Source organism: Lipotes vexillifer, unplaced genomic scaffold (genome assembly GCF_000442215.2).
Source record: "Lipotes vexillifer unplaced genomic scaffold, Lipotes_vexillifer_v1.1 scaffold24, whole genome shotgun sequence".
Taxonomy (NCBI): domain Eukaryota; kingdom Metazoa; phylum Chordata; class Mammalia; order Artiodactyla; family Lipotidae; genus Lipotes; species Lipotes vexillifer.
The window spans coordinates 2,193,700-2,217,933 of record NW_006782914.1 but is presented as its reverse complement, the minus strand read 5'-3'; the positions used below and the strand labels follow the sequence as shown (position 1 = coordinate 2,217,933).

Below are 24,234 nucleotides of genomic sequence, written 5' to 3'. Positions count from 1 at the left end.
TAAAAAAAAAAAAAAAAAAAAAAGGGAATCTGTCATGAAATACTCTGTTAGTTTATAATTTAGACTCTAAACCTTATTGTGTGTCCATATGCAAAAAATAAAGAACTGAGAGGTTCAAGATTTGTGAAAATAAACATTGTGTAAAATTTAGACATTAAACATTTTCACTATCAGATATATCTAATAAGAACCAAAGTAGTATTTTAAAATTGGCAAAAAAACAATCCTTTTTCACTTCATAAGGGTTGTTGGGAAGATTTAAAGAGATAATAATATATGTGAAGTGCTTACTTACATATAAGGAAGCCTGGCATAAGGAAGATAGTATAAGAAAGTCATGTTAATTTTAGCTTTTGATTTCTATTTGGGGTTCTCTAGTAGTTTCAGAATAGGTTATTTTAAAAGCAGTGTTTTATTAAAATTACAATGTATACATTTTAATTTGTGGACAAAAATTACTAATTGTTTCAATAATATTTTTTAAGCATACTTCACTGGGGTCTCATCAGAGGTCACACATTCAGAGTAGGCTGGGCTAGGAGTCTAGGACCTGGGTTTTGATTCCAGCCTTACTCTTTCACTTTGAGTCCATCATTCAAAAAAGGGAGTTTTACTAGTTGCTCTGTAAGGTGCTTTCTAGTCTGTATCAGTTTTGCTGAGACTGCAGTACAAATGGATACAAGATCCAAATTAATGATTTGCTATCAGGTTTCATTTAGCAAAGTTAATATTTGGCCATCAAATACACATTTAATAGAAAATATTCTTTCATGAACCAGAGTGTTCATAGTCACTGTTTTCTTTCTTTCTTTTTAAATTAATTAATTAGTTTATTTATTTATTTTTTCTGCTGTGCTGCACAGCTTGCAGGATCTTAGTTCCCCAACCAGGGATTGAACCCCAAACCTAGGCCCCCGGCAGTGAAAGCGCTGGAAAGGAATTCCCTGGTGGTCCCGTGGTTAGGACTCAGTGCTTTCACTGATGGGCCTGGGTTCAATTCCTGGTCAGGGAACTAAGATCCTGCAAGCCTCGGGAACAAGTAAACTGTGTGAAATGAGCTTGTTTGGGACGATTAAAAAACAAAACAAAACAGTACTTTCAGAGCTTCAAAATTTACTTATTTTTCAATGACCATAAAAGGTATGTTAGAAATATATCTGAATAAAAAATGTTCTTTCCTTTTCCATATTTACTCATGTTCCGAAAAGTTTTACATATTTTCTCACTTAAGTTCTCTCCACATTCAAACCTATTTACAGAAGTGACAATGATGTCTCCTCTTACTCAAGAGTAAACCACAATAAGCATCCTACTGGGATTTATTGGGGTTCAAAAAGAGGAGATATAATCGCTTCATTTGAAAGTGATGAGGGACTGAAATAATAGTGAGAAAGTACCCCTGAGACCAGAGTAACGTTGCTTCCATGTTGTTTCATTTACAGTAATAAGTCAGGGATGTGCCAAGGGGCTGCAACCGTTTTAGCTTACCTTTGCTACTGTCAATTCACACTTTAGCCTTCATTTCCCCTTTCCCCTTCCCCAGCATACACATATAGAAGTTCTGCAGTGGCAACTTGTTGAATGTCTCTGGGGTATGCCTGTACCCTTAGTGTTTTGGGCATGTTGGCCTAAACTCCCTCAACTAGGAAACCTTGGGATAGGTGTATTGGTAGCTGGCTTCACTTGGGTTTAATCTCAGCATTCTGAGGTACAAAGTACACTAGAGTTAATAGACCTGAAATTTAATTCAAGTTTTGCTACCAATTAACAGTGCGACCTTAGGCGAGTCATTTTCCCTTTCAGTCATTCATTCAGTTCATCTTACCTATTGATTAAAAACCAGTGTGCCAAGTACTGTTCTAGGTGCTGGGGATACACAGTTTCTACTCTCAAATTGCTTACCTTCTAGTGGTAGTGATGGTGGAAGTGGTGAGACAGACAATAAATACATCAAATAAATATGCAGAACTTGTGAGAACAATGAAGGAAAGACAACAGTAATATGGTAGAGTGATGAGGTGGGTGGAGGTGGTGTGCTTCTTGAGATAGGTAGGGTATCTGGGATTTCTCTAGGCAACTGAAAAATCAAGGTGTTGAACTGGATGCTAAGAGTATCTTGCAGTTTGATAGACATGTATTTTCTTCTTTTCACTATTATGTTCTAGGAAAGCCCACCAATTCCTCTATTATGGAAATAAATGCAAATATGTTTAAATCGAGTGCCGCATCAATTTTATATTGCCTGATTTTTGAAATAATCCATTTAAGAAGCAATAACTAAATATTTTACTGTTATTGGGGGGAGTTGCTGCTGGTCATTAAACAAAAAAAAAGACCCCTAACTTAATTTAAAAAAAAGAAAAAAAGGCAAACTGAGGTGCCAGGTTGTAATTCTGTGCTCAGATGTGCTCTGGGCCCAGGGCGCAGAAAGAAAACCTCGGCTTTGCTCGGATCAGGGACTCCTGCGTGCCCCGGGTCCCCGGGGGCTCAGAGCAGCACGGTGGCAGTACCTGACAGAGGCTGGGAAGGCTCGGAGCCTCAGAGCCCAGGGAGGAGGAGCCACGGGCGGGGCCGACTGGAAGCAGCCACCTCAGCGAAGAGGCAGGATTTCCGCGGAGTAAGTGCCGGTGTCGCCCGGAAGAAAGGGCTCCTGCTGCAGATGTCTCGCGATTACTTCGGAAGCCTTGCTTCGCCGGTTGAAACTGCAGAGATAAAGAAAGATGAGCGAAATATGGCTACGGAGGGCCCTGCCGTGCGTCGAGTCCAGGTGGCAGAACATCCCAGGTGGGGGAGAGGAGATGCCGCGCTTTGGGATCACTTGGGTTGGATAGGTGTAGATGGTGTCAGGCCTTTTGGCCCTTCACTGAGGCGCAGCGTTTGCCCCCGGGAGCAGACAGAATCTTTGGGATATTATAAGGCCACTTGGTTGGACTTGCAAGAAGACCGCGCCGCAAACACTGTTCAGCCTTGTATGTCTTGCTTCATCCATGCAGATCCTTCTTTTACCTTTTTCTTGCAGAAGGGTGGGACACTCTGCTGGGCTTTAGCAGAAAAACCCCAATTAACTTTGAATCTCTTCTTTGTTTTGCCTGCTAGCCGATAGTGCTTTTTAAAGTCTCCTTTCTAAAATATTCATTGAAAACAAGCAAATAGCCAAAACAAAAATAAACAAAAAACGACCCCCCAAACCAAAAACCCCCTTTAGTCTCTGCATCCTTTTAAACAAATCATGTAATCTATGCCTGGTCACTTAGGGAATTAATCTGCTGCCAGTACCTAGCTACGGAATAACCAACAGCTTAAGTGATACCAAGTAGAGGATATTTTCATTTGAGGGCATCTTGCAAATACTTGGTGGAAGTACTTCTTTCTGACATAGGACAGAAATCTCATAGAATGAAGCCTCCACCTGCGATGTATTAGTCCTATAGCTTTTCTAAGGTTGGCTTTGCTCCCTCTTTGCTGTTTCTAAGTTTTATTCCCTGCTAACTTTTTTCTCTAAAATTGTCCTAAAGTTCTTCCTGCTTCCTGGTTTATGACTGTCACGCGACAGTCGACAATATTACAGCTTACTGAAACTTGCGAATGCTTTTTCACCCTTGAGCCAGCAAAGAGTGGGTCTTTAGTTACCAGAAAGAAATGTAATTTTTGATTATGGATAGCAACACGGCCTTAGACTACTCATGAATGTCATATATTCTTCTGTTTCCATTTTATGCCGTTTTATTCATAATGCTCAATATTTCTGTAGTTACCCTGTGAGAAGGGGGATGATGGCAACATGTACTAAAAGTGAAGAATTGTTTACTTAATTTCCTTAGAGTTGTTTCTTTCCTTTAAGGACCTTTGCAGTATTTATTCCTGCAACAAATATTTATTGTTAATGTTTAGTGTTCTGTGCTAGCTACAGAAGAGCTCATATAATGGTCAGGTAAGTGTGCAAGCTACAGAAGAGCTCATATAATAGGTAAGTGTGCACTTTGCCATTTCCTTTTTTTTCACTTAATACAGTTATTAACTTCAAGTAATGTTTCAGCCACTTATTCATTTTATCAGGGGTGAGTTCAGTTAAATCTAGATAGTATATCTATAAACCCACCTTACTTGTCAGATGCTGCAATATGCTGAAAGGGAAAAAAAATGTATGAGGGCCCCAAGATCAGACTGTCTTTTTTGGAACTCCTGCTCTTTCTGCAGGATGTTGTCGACTGAAAAAAATACACAACGTGAGAGTTGTTAGTTAAATTTTATTTGGAGGACTTCCCTGGTGGCTCAGTGGTTAAGAATCTGCCTGCCAATGCAGGGGACACAGGTTCAATACCTGGTCCAGGAAGATCCCACATGCTGCAGAGCAACTAAGCCCGTGTGCCACAACTACTGAGCCTGAGCTCTAGAGTCTGCGAGCCACAACTACTGAGCCGATGTGCTGCAACTACTGAAGTCCATGTGCTCTAGGGCCCACGTGCTGCAGCTACTGAGCCCACATGCTGCAACTACTGAAGCCTGCACACCTAGAGCTTGTGCTCCACAACAGGAGGAGCCACCGCAATGAGAACCCCGTGCACCACAACAAAGGGTAACCCCCGCTCACCGCAACTAGAGAAAGCCCACGTGTAGCAACGAAGACCCAATGCAGCCAAACAAACAAATAATAACTAAATAAATAATTTTAAAAGACATAATATTAAAAAAAGTTTTATTTGGGGCAAAATGAGGACTATAGCCTGGGAAGCAGCATTTCAGATAGCTCTGAGAAACTGCTCTGAAGAGGTAGGGGGGAATATCTGTATATATGTGATTTTGGTGAAGGGGGATACATGCAGTCAAGCACACATTTTTTCAGAAGGTTGCTGATAGTCACAAGGAGCAGATGTCACCATGAAGGATTTTAGTGCTTTTCTAGATATGAGGAGATACAAGAATTGGGCTCTTAAAATCTTCTCCTGTTAATATCTAACTATCTGAAGGCCTGTTCTGCTGGTTTTTCCCAGAGCACGGAGTGCCTCATTCCTGATCTACACCCTGAACTCCTTTCAGGATGTGTTGAAGGTCAGCAGTCACAGCAGCTTGTGATTTAATCCTTGTAGAGGTAGCTGGCAAGTGCCAATTTTTAGTTGGCAATGCCTCTTCAGCTTCACAGGACACATGACCCTCTGAGTAAAGGGACTAGTCAACCACGTTATATATTTTATTTAGTAAACTTAATTTCTTTTTCATTCATTTTTAAAAATCAAATAGAAATAGAAACTCTAATTTTTTTTCTGCATCCCAGTCTTGCTTGCACCCTGTACTGTAAGACTACTTCAGATTCCACTGTTCTTTCTTTGCATTCTTAGCATCCTTTGCATTCTTAGCATTTCTTTGCATTTAGAACCACTGTTCTAAATTTCTTTGCATTCTGTTCCTTCTCTTTGGGATTAAGTTTTAAACTGTTGGATTATTATTATTTTTTCGGTAACAGCTTTATTAATATATAATTCACATACCATACAGTTTACTTGTTTAGATTTTACAATTAAATGTTTTTTGGTATATTCACAGGATTGTGCAACCATCACCATAATCAAAGTTAGAACATTTTCATCACTGCCCCCGCATCAAAGAACCCAGCATCCCTTAAGCTATCACCTCCCCAATCCCCCGAAAGCCCTAAGCAACTGCTAATGTACCTTTGGTCTCTGTAGATTTGCTTATTCTGGACATTTAAAATAAATGGAATCATATAATATATTTTTTTTGTGACTGTCTTCTTTCACTTAATATAATGTTTTCAAGGTTCATCCATGTTGTAACATGTTATCAGTATTCATTCCTTTTTATGGTTGAATAATATTCCACTGTATTGATATACTACATTTTGTTTATCCATTCATCAATTGATGGGCATTTGGGTCATTTCCACCTTTTGGCTCTATGACTAATGGTGCTGTATAAACATTCTTAACATGAAAGATTTGGATTATTTAAAAATGTATTCAGTAAAGCCTGAGAATTGCACAGTTCTTTTTCTCATAATCTGATTCTTATCCTGTGCTGCCAATTCTCACTTCCCTTCTTAGAAGTTTGGTTTGTTTTGTATCCTTGTAATATCATTGTATTCTTTTTTTTTCTCTTTTGTGGTACGCGGGCCTCTCACTGTTGTGGCCTCTCCCGTTGCAGAGCACAGGCTCCGGAAGTGCAGGCTCAGCGGCCATGGTTCACAGGCCCAGCCGCTCTGCGGTATGTGGGATCTTCCTGGACCGGGGCACGAACCCGTGTCCCCTGCATCGGCAGGCGGACTCTGAACCACTGCGCCACCAGGGAAGCCCAATATCATTATATTCTTTTGGTGTCATTGTATCTTTATAATATCATTGTTAACATTTTTTTGTGTGTGGGTTCTTAGTTCCCCGACCAAGGATGGAACCTGTGCCCCCAGCATTGGGAGCGCAGAGTCTTAATCACTGAACCACTAGGGAAGTCCCATTGTTAACATTTTTTAATAAGAGTTGTATTATATTAATATAAGTGGAATCATATTTGGTTTTCTGTAATTTACTTTTTTCACTTAATAATATTTCTTAGGGATTCTGGTATATCACTCTATACAGATATATTTCACTTTTTAAGGGCTGAGAGTATTTAATAGTATGAATATCATTATTTAACCACTCAATTATTAGAGTGTACATTTAAGTTGCCAATTTTTCACTCACAAACAATGCTGCAGTAAAAATCTGTATACATTTATCCTTGAACATTTTTTATGTTTCTTTAAGCTTGTTCATGAAAATGGAATCTATGTCAGAGGTAATGCACATTTAAAATTTTTGATAGTTTCAAAAAATAAAAATAAAATTTTAATAGTTGCTGCCAAATGGCCCTAAAAAAAAAAGATGTTATTAGATTGTTTTTTCTTGTTAGTTTTTAGGAACTCTTTATGTATTTTTTGTATGAGTGTATATATTTTTGGATAAACTCATTTGTTGTTTTATGTGTATTATATATATTATTCCCAGTTTAGCAATTTTCCTTTGACTTTATGATGTTTTTTGTTGTATAGACAGTTTATATATATATATATATATATATATATATATATATAAAATTATTATTATTTTTATTTTTATTTTTTTGCGGTACGCCGGCCTCTCACTGTTGTGGCCTCTCCCGTTGCGGAGCACAGGCTCCGTGGCCATGGCTCACGGGCCTAGCCGCTCCACGGCATGTGGGATCTTCCCGGACCAGGGCACAAACCCGTGCCCCCTGCATCGGCAGGTGGACTCTCAACCACTGTGCCACCAGGGAGGCCCTAGACAGTTTATATTTTATGTAGTATGTTACAGTGTTGAATGATAGCACCCTTGTCTTGATTCTGAGATTAATGGGAAAACTTCTAATATTTTTGTCACCAAATATGGTGTTTGTTATTTCTGGCAAGTATCCTTTATTGAATTAAGGACATTTTCTTCTAGCATGTTAAGAGCTATTTTTTTAATTTAAAATTTTATTAAAAACTAGGAATGGCTATTTAATATATATATACACATATATATGCATATTTTGAGAGGATCATGGAGTTATAGAGTTTTCCCTTTTATTCTGTTAGACTAGTGCATTTAATCAGCATATTTCCTGGTACTCTCTTTATGTTCCTGAAATAAGCTCTGGTTACATATATTATAAAATAATGTATGTTGGATTAAATTTACCAATATTTTATTTAGAGTTTTTGTACCTATTTTCACAAATGAGAGTAGCCTATAGTTTGCTTTTGGGGGCTATTTTTTTAAATTTATTTATTTTTATCTATTTACTTATTTTTGGCTGCGTTGGGTCTTCACTGCTGCACGTGGGCTTTCTCTAGTTGCATCAAATGTAGGCTACTCTTCATTGCGGTGCGCGGGCTTCTTATTGTGGTGGCTTCTCGTTGCAGAGCACAAGCTCCAGCATGTGGGCTTCAGTAGTTACGGCATGTGGGCTCAGTAGTTGTGGCTCGTGGGCTCTAGAACACAGGCTCAGTAGTTGTGGCACATGGGCTTAGTTGCTCTGCGGCATGTGGGATCTTCCAGACCAGGGCTCGAACCTGTGTCCCCTGCACTGGCAGATGGCTTCTTAACCACTGTGCCATCAGGGAGCCCTTGGGAGCTATTCTTGTTATGTGTTAGCATCTGGCTTATACTATTTCCAAAATGAGATGGGAAGGCTTTCCACAGCTTCTATTGTTAGAACCATTTATGAAAAAAAAAAAGATCATTGTTTTTAAGGTCTTACAGAACTAACTCAATATTTTCTAGGCCTTGTTAAGGGGATTATTTCCAACGATGTTTTATGTTTCTTTTTTCTGTTTTTCTGTCCTGTCAAAATCGATGGGGGAGGAGGAATTTTAATCCCTCAGTGGGCAGTGGGAGCTTACTTTGTGGGCTCCTGTGTCCTTCTGACATGTTACTGTCATTGTTTGAGCACTTCTTTACTTTCTGGCACGGCAATATGTTCCAGGATTGTATTAAACCCTCTCTGCTCCAGCTCTGGCATTATTTCTGCAAAGAGTTCTGATTTCTTTTTGAAACCAAGATCTGAGCACTAGGGATGCTCATTGCTACTGGCATGTTAATGCTTCTAGGCCATCTCAACGTTTCACTTTGCATATTTCTTTTTTTTTTTTTTGCGGTACACGGGCCTCTCACTGTTGTGGCCTCTCCCATTGCGGAGCACAGGCTCTGGACGCGCAGGCTCAGCGGCCATGGCTCACGGGCCCAGCCGCTCCGCAGCATGTGGGATCTTCCCGGACTGGGGCACGAACACTTGTCCCCTACATCGGCAGGCGGACTCTCAACCGCTGTGCCACCAGGGAAGCCCTGCATATTTCTTATGACAAAATATTTCTGGAAATCACTTGAGAAAAATTTCTAGAAACTATATTCTTTTTTAATAGTTTCATATTACTTCATTTTGTAAATAGTCCGTACTTTATTCAAACATTCTCCTATGTAAGAGTGTTTAGGTTGTTTCTAGTGTTTTGCAATTGCAAACAATTCTGCAATGAATAATCTCATGAATATGTATTTTCATATTGCTGGAGAATACCTTCAGGGTAAATTCTTAGACATAGGATTGTTGGGTAAAAATTAGTACCAATGGGGGCTTCCCAAGTGGTACAGTGGTTCAGAATCCGCCTGCCAATGCAGGGGACATGGGTTCGAGCCCTGGTCCGGGAAGATCCTACATGCTGCAGAGCAACTAAGCCCGTGCACCACAACTACTGAGCCTGCGAGCCACAACTACTGAGCCTATGCACCACGACTACTGAAGCCTGTGAGCCTAGAGCCCGTGCTCTGCAATGAGAGAAGCCACTGCAATGAGAAGCCCACACACAGCAACGAAGAGTAGCCCCCGCTCACCACAACTTGAGAAAGCCCGTGCACAGCAACAAAGACCCAACACAGCCAAAAATAAATAAATAAAATAAATTTATTAAAAAAAATTAGTGCCAATGTATTTTTGTTAGATATTGCCCAGTCCCCCTCCAAATGTGTTGTACCAATTTGCATTCCCAACCCAATGTAGAAAAGTGCCTGTTTCCACAGAACCTCACCAACAGAATGTGTTGTTACTTTTTAATTTTCACAATTCTTATAGTATCTTGGTGTGGTTTTAATTTGCATTTCTCTAATTTCATGTGTTTAAGGCCCGTTTATGAACTACTCTTAGTATGGATTTTCTGTTCATATCTTTTGTACATTTTTCTATCCAGTTTTTGGTCATTTTTCACTCAGTTTTTGAGTTTTTTAAGTTGAAGTATAGTTGATTTACAATATTATATGAGTTTCAGGTTTACAACATAGTGATTAAATATTTTTATAGATTATATTCCATTTAAAGTTACTACAAAATAATGGCTATATTTCCCTGTGCTGTACAATATATCCTTGTTGCTTATCTATTTTATACATAGTAGTCTGTATCTCTTAATCCCATAGCTCTATCTTGCCCTCCCCTTTCCCCACTGGTAACCAATCACTTTTTCTCTATATCTGTGAGTCTGTTTCTGTTTTGTTATATATATTCGTTTGTTTTACTTTTTAGATCCCACATGTAAGTGAAAGTATTTGTCTTTCTCTGACTTATTTCACTAAGCATAATATTCTCTAGGTCTATCCACATTGTTGCAAATGGCAGATTTCCGTTCTTTTTCTGGCTGAGTAGTCTGTTGTGTGTGTATGTATGTATGTGTGTGTATATATATATATATACCACATCTATATATATATATATATATATATATATATATATATATATATCACATCATCTTTATCCATCATATTCATCAGTTGATGGACCCTTAGGTTGCTCCCATATCTTGGCTATTGTAAATAATGCTGCTATGAAAGTAGGTTATCTTTTCATTTTATTGATGGTTTCTTTTGCTGCGCCAAAGCATTGAAGTTTAATTAGGTTCCATTTTTTTATTTTTGCTTTTATTTCTTTTGCCTTAGGAGACAGATTCAAAACAATATTGCTACAATTTATGTCAAAGAATGTTCTGCCTGTGTTCTGTTCTAGAAGTGTTACGGTTTCAGTTTTTTTTTTTAATAGAATATATCTGTAACATGTTGTAAATATTTTCTCTTAGTTTGCTAGTTTTCTTTTGACTTTGATTATAACATTTTCTGCCACGTAAATTTTTTTTTTTTTTTTTTTATCAGTACGCAGGCCTCTCACTGTTGTGGCCTCTCCCGTTGCGGAGCACAGGCTCCGGACGCACAGGCTCAGCGTCCATGGCTCACGGGCCCAGCCGCTCCACGGCATATGGGATCTTCCCAGACCGGGGCACGAACCCGTGTCCCCTGCATCGGCAGGCGGACTCTCAACCACTGCGCCACCAGGGAAGCCCCATGTAAATGTTTTAAAAAATCTTTATATAGTCAAATTTGTCAAGTTAAAAAAAATTGCCTCAGAATTTTGAGTCATAGTTAGAAAACCTCTCCCCTATGTTGAGTTATACTGAAATTCATTTGTTTTCTTCTAGTGCCTGATCCATTTGGAGTTTATTCTTGTGTAAGAGATGGTCCTAATTTTATCTTTCCCAAAAGTTTAAGCAGTTGTACTACCACTGTTTATTAAAAAGTTCATCTTTGCGTTGTGATTTGAGATGCCACTTTCCTCATATACTAAGTTTCTGTATGTACTTGTATCTATTTCTGAACCTTTTATTCTACTGAAGTCTGCTTGTCTATTTATGTGCTGGTACCTCACTGTTGTCATTACAGAGGCTTTATAGTATGTTTTAATGTTTGGTAGGGTTACTCCGTCCTCACAGTTGTTCTTTTTTAATGTTTTTCCCACTATTCCTGCATATTTGTTTTCCACATGATTTTTTGTATCAACTTGTCTATCTCTATAAGAAAACCTTGTTGGTATTTTTTTGGAGGGGATTTAATTAAATTAATTTAATTTATAAATTAACTTGGGAATAACTATCCTTATGATGTTGGGTCATCTTATCCAAGAACAAGGGATGTCTTTCCATTTCTTTGAGTCTATTCTATGTCTTTCAAGAGTGTTTAAAGCTTTACTTAAATAAATTTTGCACATTTCTTGTTAAATTTATTCCTAAATATTTAGTCTTTTCTTGTTGCTATGAACAAGGTTTGCTCTACCATTATAGCCCTAACTGGTCATTGATTTTGCACATGAAGGGTATTCATGTTTGAGTATTCATTTTATATCCTGCTATATTTGTGAATTCTTAATTATTTAAGTTGGTTTTATTTATTTATTTTAAAGAACGTGAAAATCAATTCCCAGCAATATCATGGATGAGCTGTCTTTTATTTTTATTTTTAAAAAATTTATTTATGTATTTATTTTATTTTTGGCTGTGTTGGGTCTTTGTTGCTGTGCACGGCTTTCTCTAGTTGTAGTGAGCAGGGGATATCCTACGTTGCGTTGCGTGGACTTCTCATTGTGGTGGCTTCTTTTGTTGCAGAGCATGGGCTCTAGACATGTGGGCTTCAGTAGTTGTGGCACGCGGGCTCAGTAGTTGTAGCTCACAGGCTCTAGAGCACAGGCCTCAGTAGTTGTGGCACACCAGCTTAGTTGCTCCGTGGCATGTGGGATCTTCCTGGACTAGGGATTGAACCCATGTCCCCTGCATTGCCAGGCGGATTCTTAACCACTGTGCCACCAGGGAAGTCCCTAAGTTGGTTTTATAATTGATTCTCTGGGACTCTCTAGGCATCCTACTATATTATCTCCAAGTAGAGATAATTTTACTTCTTTTTTTTTTTTTTTTTTTGCAGTACGCGGGCCTCTCACTGTTGTGGCCTCTCCCGTTGCGGAGCACAGTCTCCGGATGCACAGGCTCAGTGGCCATGGCTCACGGGCCTAGCCTCTCTGTGGCATGTGGGATCCTCCCGGACCGGGGCATGAACCCGTGTCCCCCGCATCAGCAGGCAGACTCTCAACCACTGCGCCACCAGGGAAGCCCTTTACTTCTTTTTTGATTCTTGATTCCTCTTGTCTAATTTCATTGGCTGATACCTCCAGTATTGTGTGGATTAGATGTGGAGATAGTAGAACTTTTTGTCTTGTTTTTGATCTTAGTGGAAATGTCTCTAGAACTTCCTCATTAATTAGCTTTGGATTTAAGACTGAGATATATGTAATCATGTTAAGATAAACACCTTTGGGAATAAATTTTATTGGGAGCTTTTTAACACCTATGGAAGTAGTCCTATAATTTTTTTCTCCTTAGATTTATTATGATATATTATTTTAATGGATTATCTTAATATTTTCAACTTTTCATTCCTGGAGTTAATGCTACTTGATATGAATTATTTTCTTAATATGGTCCTTATGTTTACTAATATTTTATTAAGTACTTTTGCATTAATATTCAGGAGTGACATTAGTCTGTAGTTGTATTTTCTTGGACTGTCTGGTTTAGGTATCAATGTTACACTTGCTTCATAACAAGAATTAGGCCACTTTTCTTTATTTTTCAATGCTCTGGAACAACTCTTGGAGTATATGGGCTATCTGATGTTCATGCTTGGGTAGAACTCTCTTGTAAAACATCTGGGCTTAATGCATATGTGTGAGGTGGTTCTTTGATGACTTTATTTCTTCTATGGAAATGGATCTGTTTTTATAAATTGTATTTCCTTAGGAAATTATCTGTTTCTTTAGGATTTCTGTTGTGGCCATACCACAGAAACAGGATGGATTCCCACCCAAAAATTTGGTTCGGATGTTGAGACTGATAATACCACATGAACAAGAGGGTATGAAAAGTTTATTACTCACATAATGAGGCTTTCTGGGGAGGGCAGAGCAGGTCACCCAAGCTGGCCAAAAATGGCTTGAGAGAGCAAGGAAAGGAGACTAGCTTGAGGTTTTTGTAGTGGCTAGGAGATGGAACTGGTGTGCTGTGGTTTGGTTGGTGACAAAAGAGAGAGCACCTGGGCTTTCTTATCCACTTGCTTGATATGAGGCAGAAGGGGAAAGAGGGAGAGTTGAAGCTCAAAAGCTGTAAACATCAAACATCAAAAGCTGTAAACATCAAAAAATGGAGTCAGTTTCTTTATTACAGTTTAAATTTATTTGGATAAATTTGGATAGAGATCTACAAAGTAGTCTCTTATGACTTTTAAAATTTCTTTTGTTTAATGTTATCTCATCCTTGTTATCTCTTATTTTGTTTATTTATGCTTTCTCAGCCCCCATTTTCTTAATTCATTAGCTAGTGGCTTGTCTATTTTGTTAATTTTTCCCCTAAAAACCCAGGGTTTAATTTGTTAACCAGGTCTACTGTTTTTTTGCTCCCCATATCATTACTTTCTTTTTTTTTTTTTTTAACATCTTTATTGGGGTATAATTGCTTTACAATGGTGTGTTAGTTTCTGCTTTATAACAGAGTGAATCAGTTATACATATACATATGTTCCCATATCTCTTCCCTCTTTGTCTCCCTCCCTCCCACCCTCCCTATCCCACCCCTCCAGACAGCCACAAAGAACCGAGGCGGTTTCCCTGTGCCACGCGGCTGCTTCCCACTGGCTATCTACCTTACGTTTGTTAGTATATATATGTCCATGTCTCTCTCTCTCGCCCTGTCACACCTCACCCTTCCCCCTCCCCATATCCTCAAGTCTGTTCTCCAATAGGTCTGTGTCTTTATTCCTGTTTTACCCCTAGGTTCTTCATAACATTGTTTTTTTCTTAAATTCCATATATACCATATCATTACTTTCTACTTTTGTCTTTTTGAGTCTTTCCTTACACTTTCTTTTATTGATGTGACTGATATATTTGATTTCAACTTAGTCATTTTATTTTATAATTATGTGTTATAATGTAGTTTCTGTGTTTATTTACTGGTTTATCTATCTGTTTTTGAAATTTCTTTGGTAGTTAGGAAGATTGATATTTTTGTTCTGTTGGTTACTTTTGTATTTATATATCTTTTTAATGCCCTGAAAAAGCAGGGGACTTTTCTTACTTCACCTCTTACTATCTGCTTTGTCAGTTTATTTTTTTCATTGTAAAACATGAACGTTTTAAATAATTCTATCTAGAATCTGATGGACAAATAACCTAAGTTGTTTCAACCCTCTCAATAAAATGGAAGATACAAGGCAGAGAGCATCAAGATTTATCAATAGCATCATAAAAATTACCCTAGTGCTCTAATAGCGCTTCCAGTCCTGATATAAACTAAACATTTAATTACCTACCATCTTTCATTGCTTCTAGTGGATTCTTATTCATATGCTGCAGAGTAGAAACAGTACTGAACCAAGGAATCAGGAGCTTATAATAACTGCCATTTACTGAACAAGTACTTTATGCCAGCCCTAGGCTAGACACTGTTCCTACAATACCTTATTTAATCTTCCAAATAACTCAATTCATATTTCCACCCCATATAAAGGTGAATGAGGTTAAGGAATTTCATCACATGGTCGAGAAGGGGTTTGAGCCCAGGTCTACCTGACTACACAGGTCACAGTCTCCCTGGGGTACTTTTTTTCTAGGAGTTTAATAATACTTTTTCATATGCCTGTGTGTCATAACTTAAAAAAATGTTGCTTTCTCATGCTTAATGGTATCCTTTAAGTTTTTGATTGCCTATGTAGCAATCAATGAGTTTATTTTCTTCTTTTACACCTCTCATTTTTAAATGGATGTAATTTTTCTTTCTAGTGGTGGTTTTAGATTAATCTTAGTTTGCTCTTTTCACTCAGTTTCTTTTTCCAGTGGCTCACAGTGTTTTGCCTCTTTCTTTCTTTCATTTAAAGTTTATGCATTCTTTTCTACTTATAATAAAGGTACAGTTGTCTAGTTATAATAAAGAAATAAAAATATCACTTGTTTGTTCTTGTTCTAAATTGTTTTGCAGGATATATGGGGAAAATCAGATTTAGGCAGCTATCATTATGCACATCTACTTGGGAGTCCAGTAAGTCTATCTTGAATGATGTGCTAGAGATATCCATTATTATCTCCCTCTCCACATCTTCTGTTGTCACCCACAACCTCTGCTGAAGGAGTGGACCCAGGTGATCATATCTGTAACTAAAGCAAGTGACCTTGTTTATATCAAATAGCTTTTCCTTTTTGGCCAAAAGTAATTGGACCAGGATGGATACAGGACCTATATGCTGCCAACCAGATTATCTGTTTGAGAATTTGAATTAGGGACACAGAGACTTAATCAGAAAATATAGGACATTGAAGCTGTTGAATCTTCTAGACTTGAGGCCACAGTGTTATGAAAACTGAAGGGATGGAAGCGCAAAAACTCAGAGGCTCACAGAGGCAACTGGAATGTGAAGAGAAATGGTGATGGTGTTTTTCGAGGGATGAAAGAATGAGACAGGAAAGAGAGAGCCAAACACACAATTTAAATAGAGTTTTTGGGGGCAGAGCACGACTGCTGCACTGGTGTGCCGATGGGGAGAGGCAGCCACTGAGGAAAAAAAAAAAGAATGGTTCATCTGACCTAGAGCATGGACATGCCTACAATCCAATTTTGAGCATGCAGAAATGGACAACAGTCTGAAATAGTGAAGCGATGAGAAGGAAGAAATCTGGATCCTTGAATGACCATCTGGAGCGGAGCTACCCTGCCATGTTTGTATGACAAATACTCTTCATGTTTGTATGACAAATACAAGACGTTAGCATCTGGCTGGATGTAGAATGCTGATGAAGAAAATTCCACTATAACATCAGCTCTGGCTTCCTGGAGAGCTCAAGGTAATGGAGTGGAAGGATGTGAGCTCACCCCTTCTTACAAGAACACCAAAATCACAACTAACTGCTGAACAACCATTGACAAAAAAATAGTGGAAGCTACCAAAAAAGATACCCTACATCCAAAGACAAAGAAGAAGCCATAACAAGATGATAGAAGGGGCACAATTGCAAGAAAATCTAATCCCATACCTGCTGGGTGGGAGACCCACAAACTGGGAAATAATTATACCACAGAAATTCTCCAACAGGAGTGAAAGTTCTGAGCCCCACATCAGGTTTCCCAGTGTGGGGTTCCGTCAATGGGAGAAGAAGCCCCCAGAGAATCTGGCTTTGAAGGCCAGAAGGGTTTGATCACAGGAATTCCACAGGACTGAGGGAAACAGAAACTTCACTCTTGGAGAGCACACACAAGGTCTCCTGCACACCAGGACCCAGGGGAACAAAGCATAAGAGACTGGGCCAGACCTACCTGCTAGTGTTGGAGGGTCTCCTGCAGAGTCAGGGGTGTGGCTGCAGCTCACGGTGGGGACAAGGACACTGGCAACAGCAATTCTGGGGAGTACTCACTGGTGTGAGCCCTCCTGGAAGCCACCATTAGCCCCACCCAAAAGTCTGTAGGCTCCAGTGCAGGGACACCTCAGGCGAGATGACAAACAGGGCTGGAACACAGCCCCACACATCAGTAATTAGAGTTTCTGATGGCTGTCATAGTCCTAGGAGGTCATCGTGAATAACTTCCAAGAATATTCAATGTATCTTTCTATCATTATAATAAATTTCCTTTTTTCTTAGATTTTTTTGGTGTGATTTTGTTTCTTGTAACTAATCTTTAAGATCAATCATTTAATTAATGAATGTCTTGAATATAGTAGGTCTAATATTTACTGTCTTGGTGTTATTACTCAGATGCAATATATTGTGGGACTACAAACAGTGGGGGGTATTCATAGAAGTGACTTGAGATGATTTAACAGTGTAAAATTATTAAATATATTATAAGCATTTTTGACCTGGAAGGGGCCTATGAGGAATATCTTGTTCAAATGCTCTAATTTTACAGAAGAAGGTCCAAGGGAAAATGATTTGCCAAACTTTGGCATCGAATTAGAACCCCCATTGGAATTAGAACTGTAGTCTCCTGATATCCAGTCTAGTTTTCATTTGACTCTACTGGGTTGAATAGAATCCCTCCTAATTCATGTCCACCTGGAACCTCAGAATGTAATATTATTTGAACTAGCATCTTTACATATGTAATCAAGTTAAGATGAAGTCATACTGAATTAAGGTGGGCCCTAATCCAATAAGCCTGATGTCCTTACAAGAAGGAAAAACAGAGTCACAGATAGAGACACACAGAAAATTCCACGTGATGACACAGGCAGAGATTGGAGTGATACAGCAGCAAGCCAAGGGATGCCAAGGATTGATGGTCACCATCAGAAACTGAAAAGAGGCAAGGAAGGATTTTCCCCTTCAGGTTTCAGAGGTGCATGGTCCTGCCAACACTCTGATTTTGCCTCTACAACTCAAAGACAATAAACTTCTGTTGTTTTAAGTTACCCAGTTTGTGATACTTTATTATGGCAGCTGTAGGAAACTAATACACTACTCCATGCTATTATTTTTTAGTAGAAAGAGATTCTTCTCTGAATATCATTGAGAAATTATCCAGAAAGTTAATTCTGTTGAAGCAAAGAATTTTTTTTCTGTTGTGTACATCAGTATTAAATTTTTTACTCTTCCGTGTGCTTAGCTATACTCTTGTGTCACTTAGCGGGTTACAGTATTGTTTCATCCTGGGATTTTCAAGGAAGTATGTCAGTAAAAGTTTGCTTTTATTATTTTTAAAGATAATTAATGGTGGTAGGTATATGAAATGTGTGTGTTTGTATCTTATGGGTTTTTCTATTATTTGGATATTCTGAAATATTCTACTCTTGTTTTCAGATTGCTGAAGCTAAAAGAGATGTTTAATTCTAAGTTTGGATCTGTTCCCAAGTTTTATGTTCGAGCACCAGGAAGAGTCAATATCATAGGTATTTCAAAAGTTCCTTCTCTTAATTTTTTCTTCCTTTGGTAAGATCCAAATTTTTGTCAGTACATCAGGAGAACTGAAAAAACAGAATGTTTCACATACATCTACTATAGCAAGATAAGTTTTGCATAAGGAACACTATATTTTCATCTTTCCCAATCCATGTTATTAATGTTAATTTTGTCCATTCATTTTTAAAATTTACAAATTTGTTGAGACCCAGTTATTTACTTTACTTTCATGAGAGATGGACAGATTTTCCTGTGCTGCAGATTAAGTTTTTATACTGCAGTGAGTAATTTTGATGGTTTTACATTTACTCATTGAATTAGAAGAATACAGGAAAACCGAATAATTCCTTGCTTTTAAAAGTGTGGTGACCTGAAGAATGAATACGTTTTATCAAGAGAAAATGGGATGGGGAACTGAGAAAAATCCAAATCAAAGGAGGATTAAAAAGAAATGTTTCTGTACTGGAAAGTGTAAACATATAAAAAAGTAGTTGGAATAATATAATGAGCTCCCATGTACCCAAAATGTAGCTTCAATTATTATCAACTCAGGCAGTCTTATTTTGAAGTAAATAAGGGAGGTTTTTAAAAATATGAGATGTTTGAGCATGGTTAAATGAGGTGGGGAGGGGGAATTGAGTAAAATCAGTGGAGAGAGACAGGTCAAAGATATCTGAAAAGGGAGGAACTGATGGAGCAGGATTCCCAAGAAGGCAAGAAGGGCTGGTGTCTAATGGCATAGGAAGAGGGCCACTTTGACTATTTTTTAACAGAAGGCAGGGAAGAAAAGGATGCAGGTTGATGCAGGTAAATGTATAATTTTGGTATAGAAGGTTGAGGGAGTTCCTTTGGGGGAGAGTTGGAGGTGTTGGAAGTTTAAGGAGATGGCAGAAAGTTTGAAACAGCTTTGTCAAGGATGGGAGAAGGAGAGGACTGGGAAAAAAAAAGTTTGCTGGTAACATTGAGATCTGGTTATAGCAGGAGACCATAGAATTGTAGCAGTACCAATCTGCAAAGTTGTTCATTTTTCCCCCTCAGCTAGTCTAAGTTGCCTGTGTTTGATCTAGCTTTGGGGTTTTGTTTTGGATGGAGGTTACAACAGAATGACATCAAGAATTCACCGATATTGTCAGAAGGGTAGGTGAAGTAATGAACCCTGGAATCTATGCTAGGTGGAAAAAGAAAGAAAGGTAGGAGGGAACCTATAGGGCAGAAAGGGCAAAGAACTGACTCTGAGGAACAGGTGATAGGATAAACGGAGTAAGAGAAATGGCAGGATGGGAAGTTTTAGTAAAGAATTTGAAACAAAAATTTCACAGGTAGAAAAGTTCCAGGTGATAAGAAGGTCTGTGGTCATTACTGGATTTGCCAAGTCCACGGAAGTAGATAGCTGAAGCAGAGAGGAGGTCAAGTCTTCCAGAGGTGAAGGAATTAGGAAGCTGGGGCCTTGGGCTGGGTTGTTTACTTGGATGTTATCCAGGCATTGCAGGACTGGGATGGAGAGGGTGGAATGAGATGCAAATGTCTTCAGTGAGGAGCAGATGTCTGAGAGTCAGAAATGAAAGTGATGAAGATGAGAGAATGTGGTATGAGCCTCCGAGGAAGAGGACAGGAAGAAATCCTGGAAACAACAGAGTGGGAGGTCATCAAGAACTCTTTGCTATTGTGAGAGGACTGCAAAGAAGCAATATCCTCAGGGGAGAGAGAGCCAAGTTTCACTTAGTTTTGGGAGTAAGCGTTCCAATCTAAGTTATTTCCTGAATAAGTAATTCTTATTCTAGTAAATGTATTGACTATTTTCTGATTTTAAAAAAGGGGGGATTATGTTCCAAAGTAGTTAATTACTTAGTGCTTGGGATGAAATGAATTTCGGTCTTTATTAAAAGCATTATTATATTTTCTGTTAAAATATCCAAAATGTAATCATGGTTTTTATCCTTACTTGCCAGTAGTTCATGCTCCCTCCCTGCCCCTCACCCAGGATTTTTCATCAGTTTTTACAGAGGGAGGAATCTTCATTCTCAGAAGGCTGTCACTCACACTGTAGGCTTCCCAACAGAATCTGGTGGCTCCCTAGAGTTCTGCTTACTTATTTATTTATTTTAATTAAAAAAATTTTTTAACAACTTTATTGGAGTATAATTACTTTACAATTGTGTGTTAGTTTCTGCTGTATAACAAAGTGAATCAGCTATACATATACATATATCCCCATATCCTCTCCCTCTTGCGTCTCCTTCCCACCCTCCCTATCCCATCCCTCTAGGTGGACACAAAGCACTGAGCTGATTTCCCCATGCTATGCAGCTGCTTCCCACTAGCTATCTATTTTACATTTGATAGTGTATATATGTCCATACCACTCTCTCACTTCATCTCAGCTTACCCTTCCCCCTCCACGTGTCCTCAAGTCCATTCTCCATGTCTGTGTCTTTATTCCTGTCCTGTCCCTAGTTTCTTCAGAACCTTTTTTGTTTTTTAGATTCCATATATTTGTGTTAGCATACGGTATTTGTTTTTCTTTTCCTGACTTACTTCACTCTGTATGATGGACTCTAGGTCCATCCACCACACTACAAAAAATTCAGGTTCGTTTCTTTTTATGGCTGAGTAATATTCCATTGTATATATGTGCCACATCTTCTTTATCCATTCATCTGTCGATGGACACTTAGGTTACTTCCATGTCCTGGCTATTGTAAATAGAGCTGCAATGAACATTGTGATACATGACTCTTTGAATTATGGTTTTCTTAGGGTATATGCCCAGTAATGGGACTGCTGGGTTGTATGGTAGTTCGATTTTTAGTTTTTTTGAGAAACCTCCATACTGTTCTCCATAGTGGCTGTATCAATTTACATTCCCACCAGCAGTGCAAGAGTGTTCCCTTTTCTCCACACCCTCTCCAGCATTTATTGTTTGTAGATTTTTTGATGATGGCCATTCTGACTGGTGTGAGGTGATACCTCACTGTAGTTTTGATTTGCATTTCTCTAATGATTAGTGATGTTGAGCATCCTTTCAAGTGTTTGTTGGTAATCTTTATATCTTTGGAGAAATGTCTATTTAGGTCTTCTGCCCATTTTTGGATTGGGTTGTTTGTTTTTTTGACATTGAGCTGCATGAGCTGCTTGTATATTTTGGAGATTAATCCTTTGTCAGTTGCTTCATTTGCAAATATTTTCTCCCATTCTGAGAGTTGTCTTTTCGTCTTGTTTACGGTTTCCTTTGCTGTGCAAAAGCTTTGAAGTTTCATTAGGTCCCATTTGTTTATTTTTGTTTTTATTTCCATTTCTCTAGGAGGTGGGTCAAAAAGGATCTTGCTGTGATTTATGTCATAGAGTGTTCTGCCTATGTTTTCCTCTAAGAGTTTAATAGTGTCTGGCCTTTCATTTAGGTCTTGAATCCATTTTGAGTTTATTCTTGTGTATGATTTCATTCTTTTACATGAAGCTGTCCAGTTTTCCCAGGACCACTTATTGAAGAGGCTGTCTTTTCTCCCTTGTATATTCCTGCCTCCTTTATCAAAGATAAGGTGACCATATGTGAGTGGGTTTATCTCTGGGCTTTCTATCATGTTCCATTGACCTATATTTCTGTTTTTGTTCCAGTACCATACTGTTTTGATCACTGTAGCTTTGTAGTATAGTGTGAAGTTGGGGAGCCTGATTCCTCCGGGGAGCCTGATTCCTCCAGCTCCGTTTTTCTTTCTCAAGATTGCTTTGGCTATTCAGGGTCTTTTGTGTTTCCATACAAATTGAATTTTATTGTCTGGGTCTGGTGGTAGTTTGATAGGGATTGCATTGAATCTGTAGATTGCTTTGGGTAGTAGAGTCATTTTCACAATGTTGATTCTTCCAATCCAAGAACATGGTATATCTCTCCATCTATTTGTATCATCTTTAATTTCTTTCATCAGTGTCTTATAATTTTCTGCATACAGGTCTTTTGTCTCCTTAGGTAGGTTTATTCCTAGGTGTTTTATTCTTTTCTTTGGAATGGTAAATGGGAGTGTTTCCTTAATTTCTCTTTCAGATTTTTCATCATTGGTGTATAGGAATGCCAGAGATATCTGTGCATTAATTTTGTATCCTGCTACTTTACCAAATTCATTGATTAGCTCTAGTAGTTTTCTGGTAGCATCTTTAGGATTCTCTATGTATAGTATCATGTCATCTGCAAACAGTGACAGCTTTACTTCTTCTTTTTCTATTTGGATTCCTTTTATTTCTTTTTCTTCTCTGATTGTTGTGGCTAAAACTTCCAAAACTATGTTGAATAAGAGTGGTGAGAGTGGGCAACCTTGTCTTGTTCCTGATCTTAGTGGAAATGGTTTCAGTTTTTCACCATTGGGAATGATGTTGACTGTGGGTTTGTCATATATGGCCTTTATTATGTTGAGGTAAGTTCCTCCTGTGCCTGCTTTCTGGAGGGTTTTTATTATAAATGGGTGTTGAATTTTGTCGAAAGCTTTTTCTGCATCTGTTGAGATGATCATATGTTTTTTGTCCTTCAGTTTGTTAATATGGTGTATCACATTGGTTGATTTGCATATATTGCACAATCCTTGCTCCTGGGATAAACCCCATTTGATCATGGTGTATGATCCTTTTAATGTGCTGTTGGATTATGTTTGCTAGTATTTTGTTGAGGATTTTTGCATTTATGTTCATCAGTGATATTGGCCTATAGTTTTCTTTTTTTGTGACATCTTTGTCTGATTTTGGTATCAGGGTGATGGTGGCCTCGTAGAATTAGTTTGAGAGTGTTCCTCTCTGCTATATTTTGGGAGAGTTTGGGAAGGATAGGTGTTAGCTGTTCTCTGAATGTTTGACAGAATTCACCTGGGAAGCCATCTGGTCCTGGGCTTTTGTTTGCTAGAAGATTTTTAATCAGTTTCAATTTCAGTGCTTGTGATTGGTCTGTTTATATTTTCTGTTTCTTCCTGGTTCAGTCTCAGAAGGTTGTGCTTTTCTAAGAATTTGTTCATCTCTTCCAGGTTGTCCATTTTTTTGGCATATAGTTGCTTGTAGTGTAATCCCTCATGATTCTTTGTATTTCTGCAGTGTCCGTTGTTACTTCTCCTTTTTCATTTCTGATTCTATTGATTTGAGCCTTCTCCCTTTTTTTTCTTGATGAGTCTGGCTAATGGTTTATCAATTTTGTTTATCTTCTCAAAGAGGCAGCTTTTAGTTTTATTGATCTTTGCTGTTGTTTCCTTCATTTCTTTTTCATTTATTTCTGATCTGATGTTTATGATTTCTTTCTTTCTGCTAACTTTGGGGTTTTTTTGTTCTTCTTTTTCTAATTGCTTTAGGTGTAAGGTTAGGTTGTTTATTTGAGGTGTTTCTTGTTTTTTGAAGTAGGATTTTATTGCTATAAACTTCCCACTTAGAACCGCCCTTGCTGCCTCTCATAGGTTTTAGGTCGTCATGTTTCCATTGTCATTTTTTTCTAGCTATTTCTTGATTTCTTCTTTGATTTCAGTTCTGTTAATTTAAATATGTGTTTTCTACTTGTGAACCACTGTTTTATTTTATTGTCTTTTTGAGCGAAGTTCGGGAGAGAGACAACTTTGAAAACCACTTCTCCATCTGTCATTGTCAATCCATTAAAAAAAAACAACCCTAATTTCTTATTTTAAAGGACACATCAATATAGAAACAAAAGACTTGCTACTTGTAATAATATGTAGAATAATATTTATTTAAAAATGCAGTTAGGCAGTTGAATTATCTTTTATTCATTTTATGTTTCTTAGTTGCTCAATGTGTGCCATAGAACAATCACGTATACAAACCTGTCCTGGCGAAATATAAGTGAGCTTGCTTAGCCCGTCTTTCTTGAATTGTTGTTCTGTTTTTAAATCTGATGAATAACAACCTTCAGTTTAAATGGGAATTTGGAGAAAACATTGTGGTATAATAGGCAAAAAAAAT

At 38.1% G+C, this 24,234-nt stretch overlaps 1 protein-coding gene across 3 annotated transcripts in view; it reads left to right on the top strand.

Annotated features, from left to right (window-relative positions):
• Positions 1 to 24,234, top strand: part of GALK2 (galactokinase 2) — a 142,568-nt gene that overhangs the window by 9,708 nt on the left and 108,626 nt on the right. The window contains exons 1-2 of one of the 3 annotated variants that reach the window (XM_007455543.1): positions 2,445 to 2,767; positions 18,196 to 18,284. In XM_007455543.1, coding sequence (XP_007455605.1) covers positions 2,721 to 2,767; positions 18,196 to 18,284 — 136 coding nt within the window. In that variant the 5' untranslated portion in view covers positions 2,445 to 2,720. Of the gene's footprint in view, positions 1 to 2,444; positions 2,785 to 18,195; positions 18,285 to 24,234 lie in introns of those variants that run through there. The other 2 variants (XM_007455542.1, XM_007455544.1) reach the window with 2 other exon arrangements.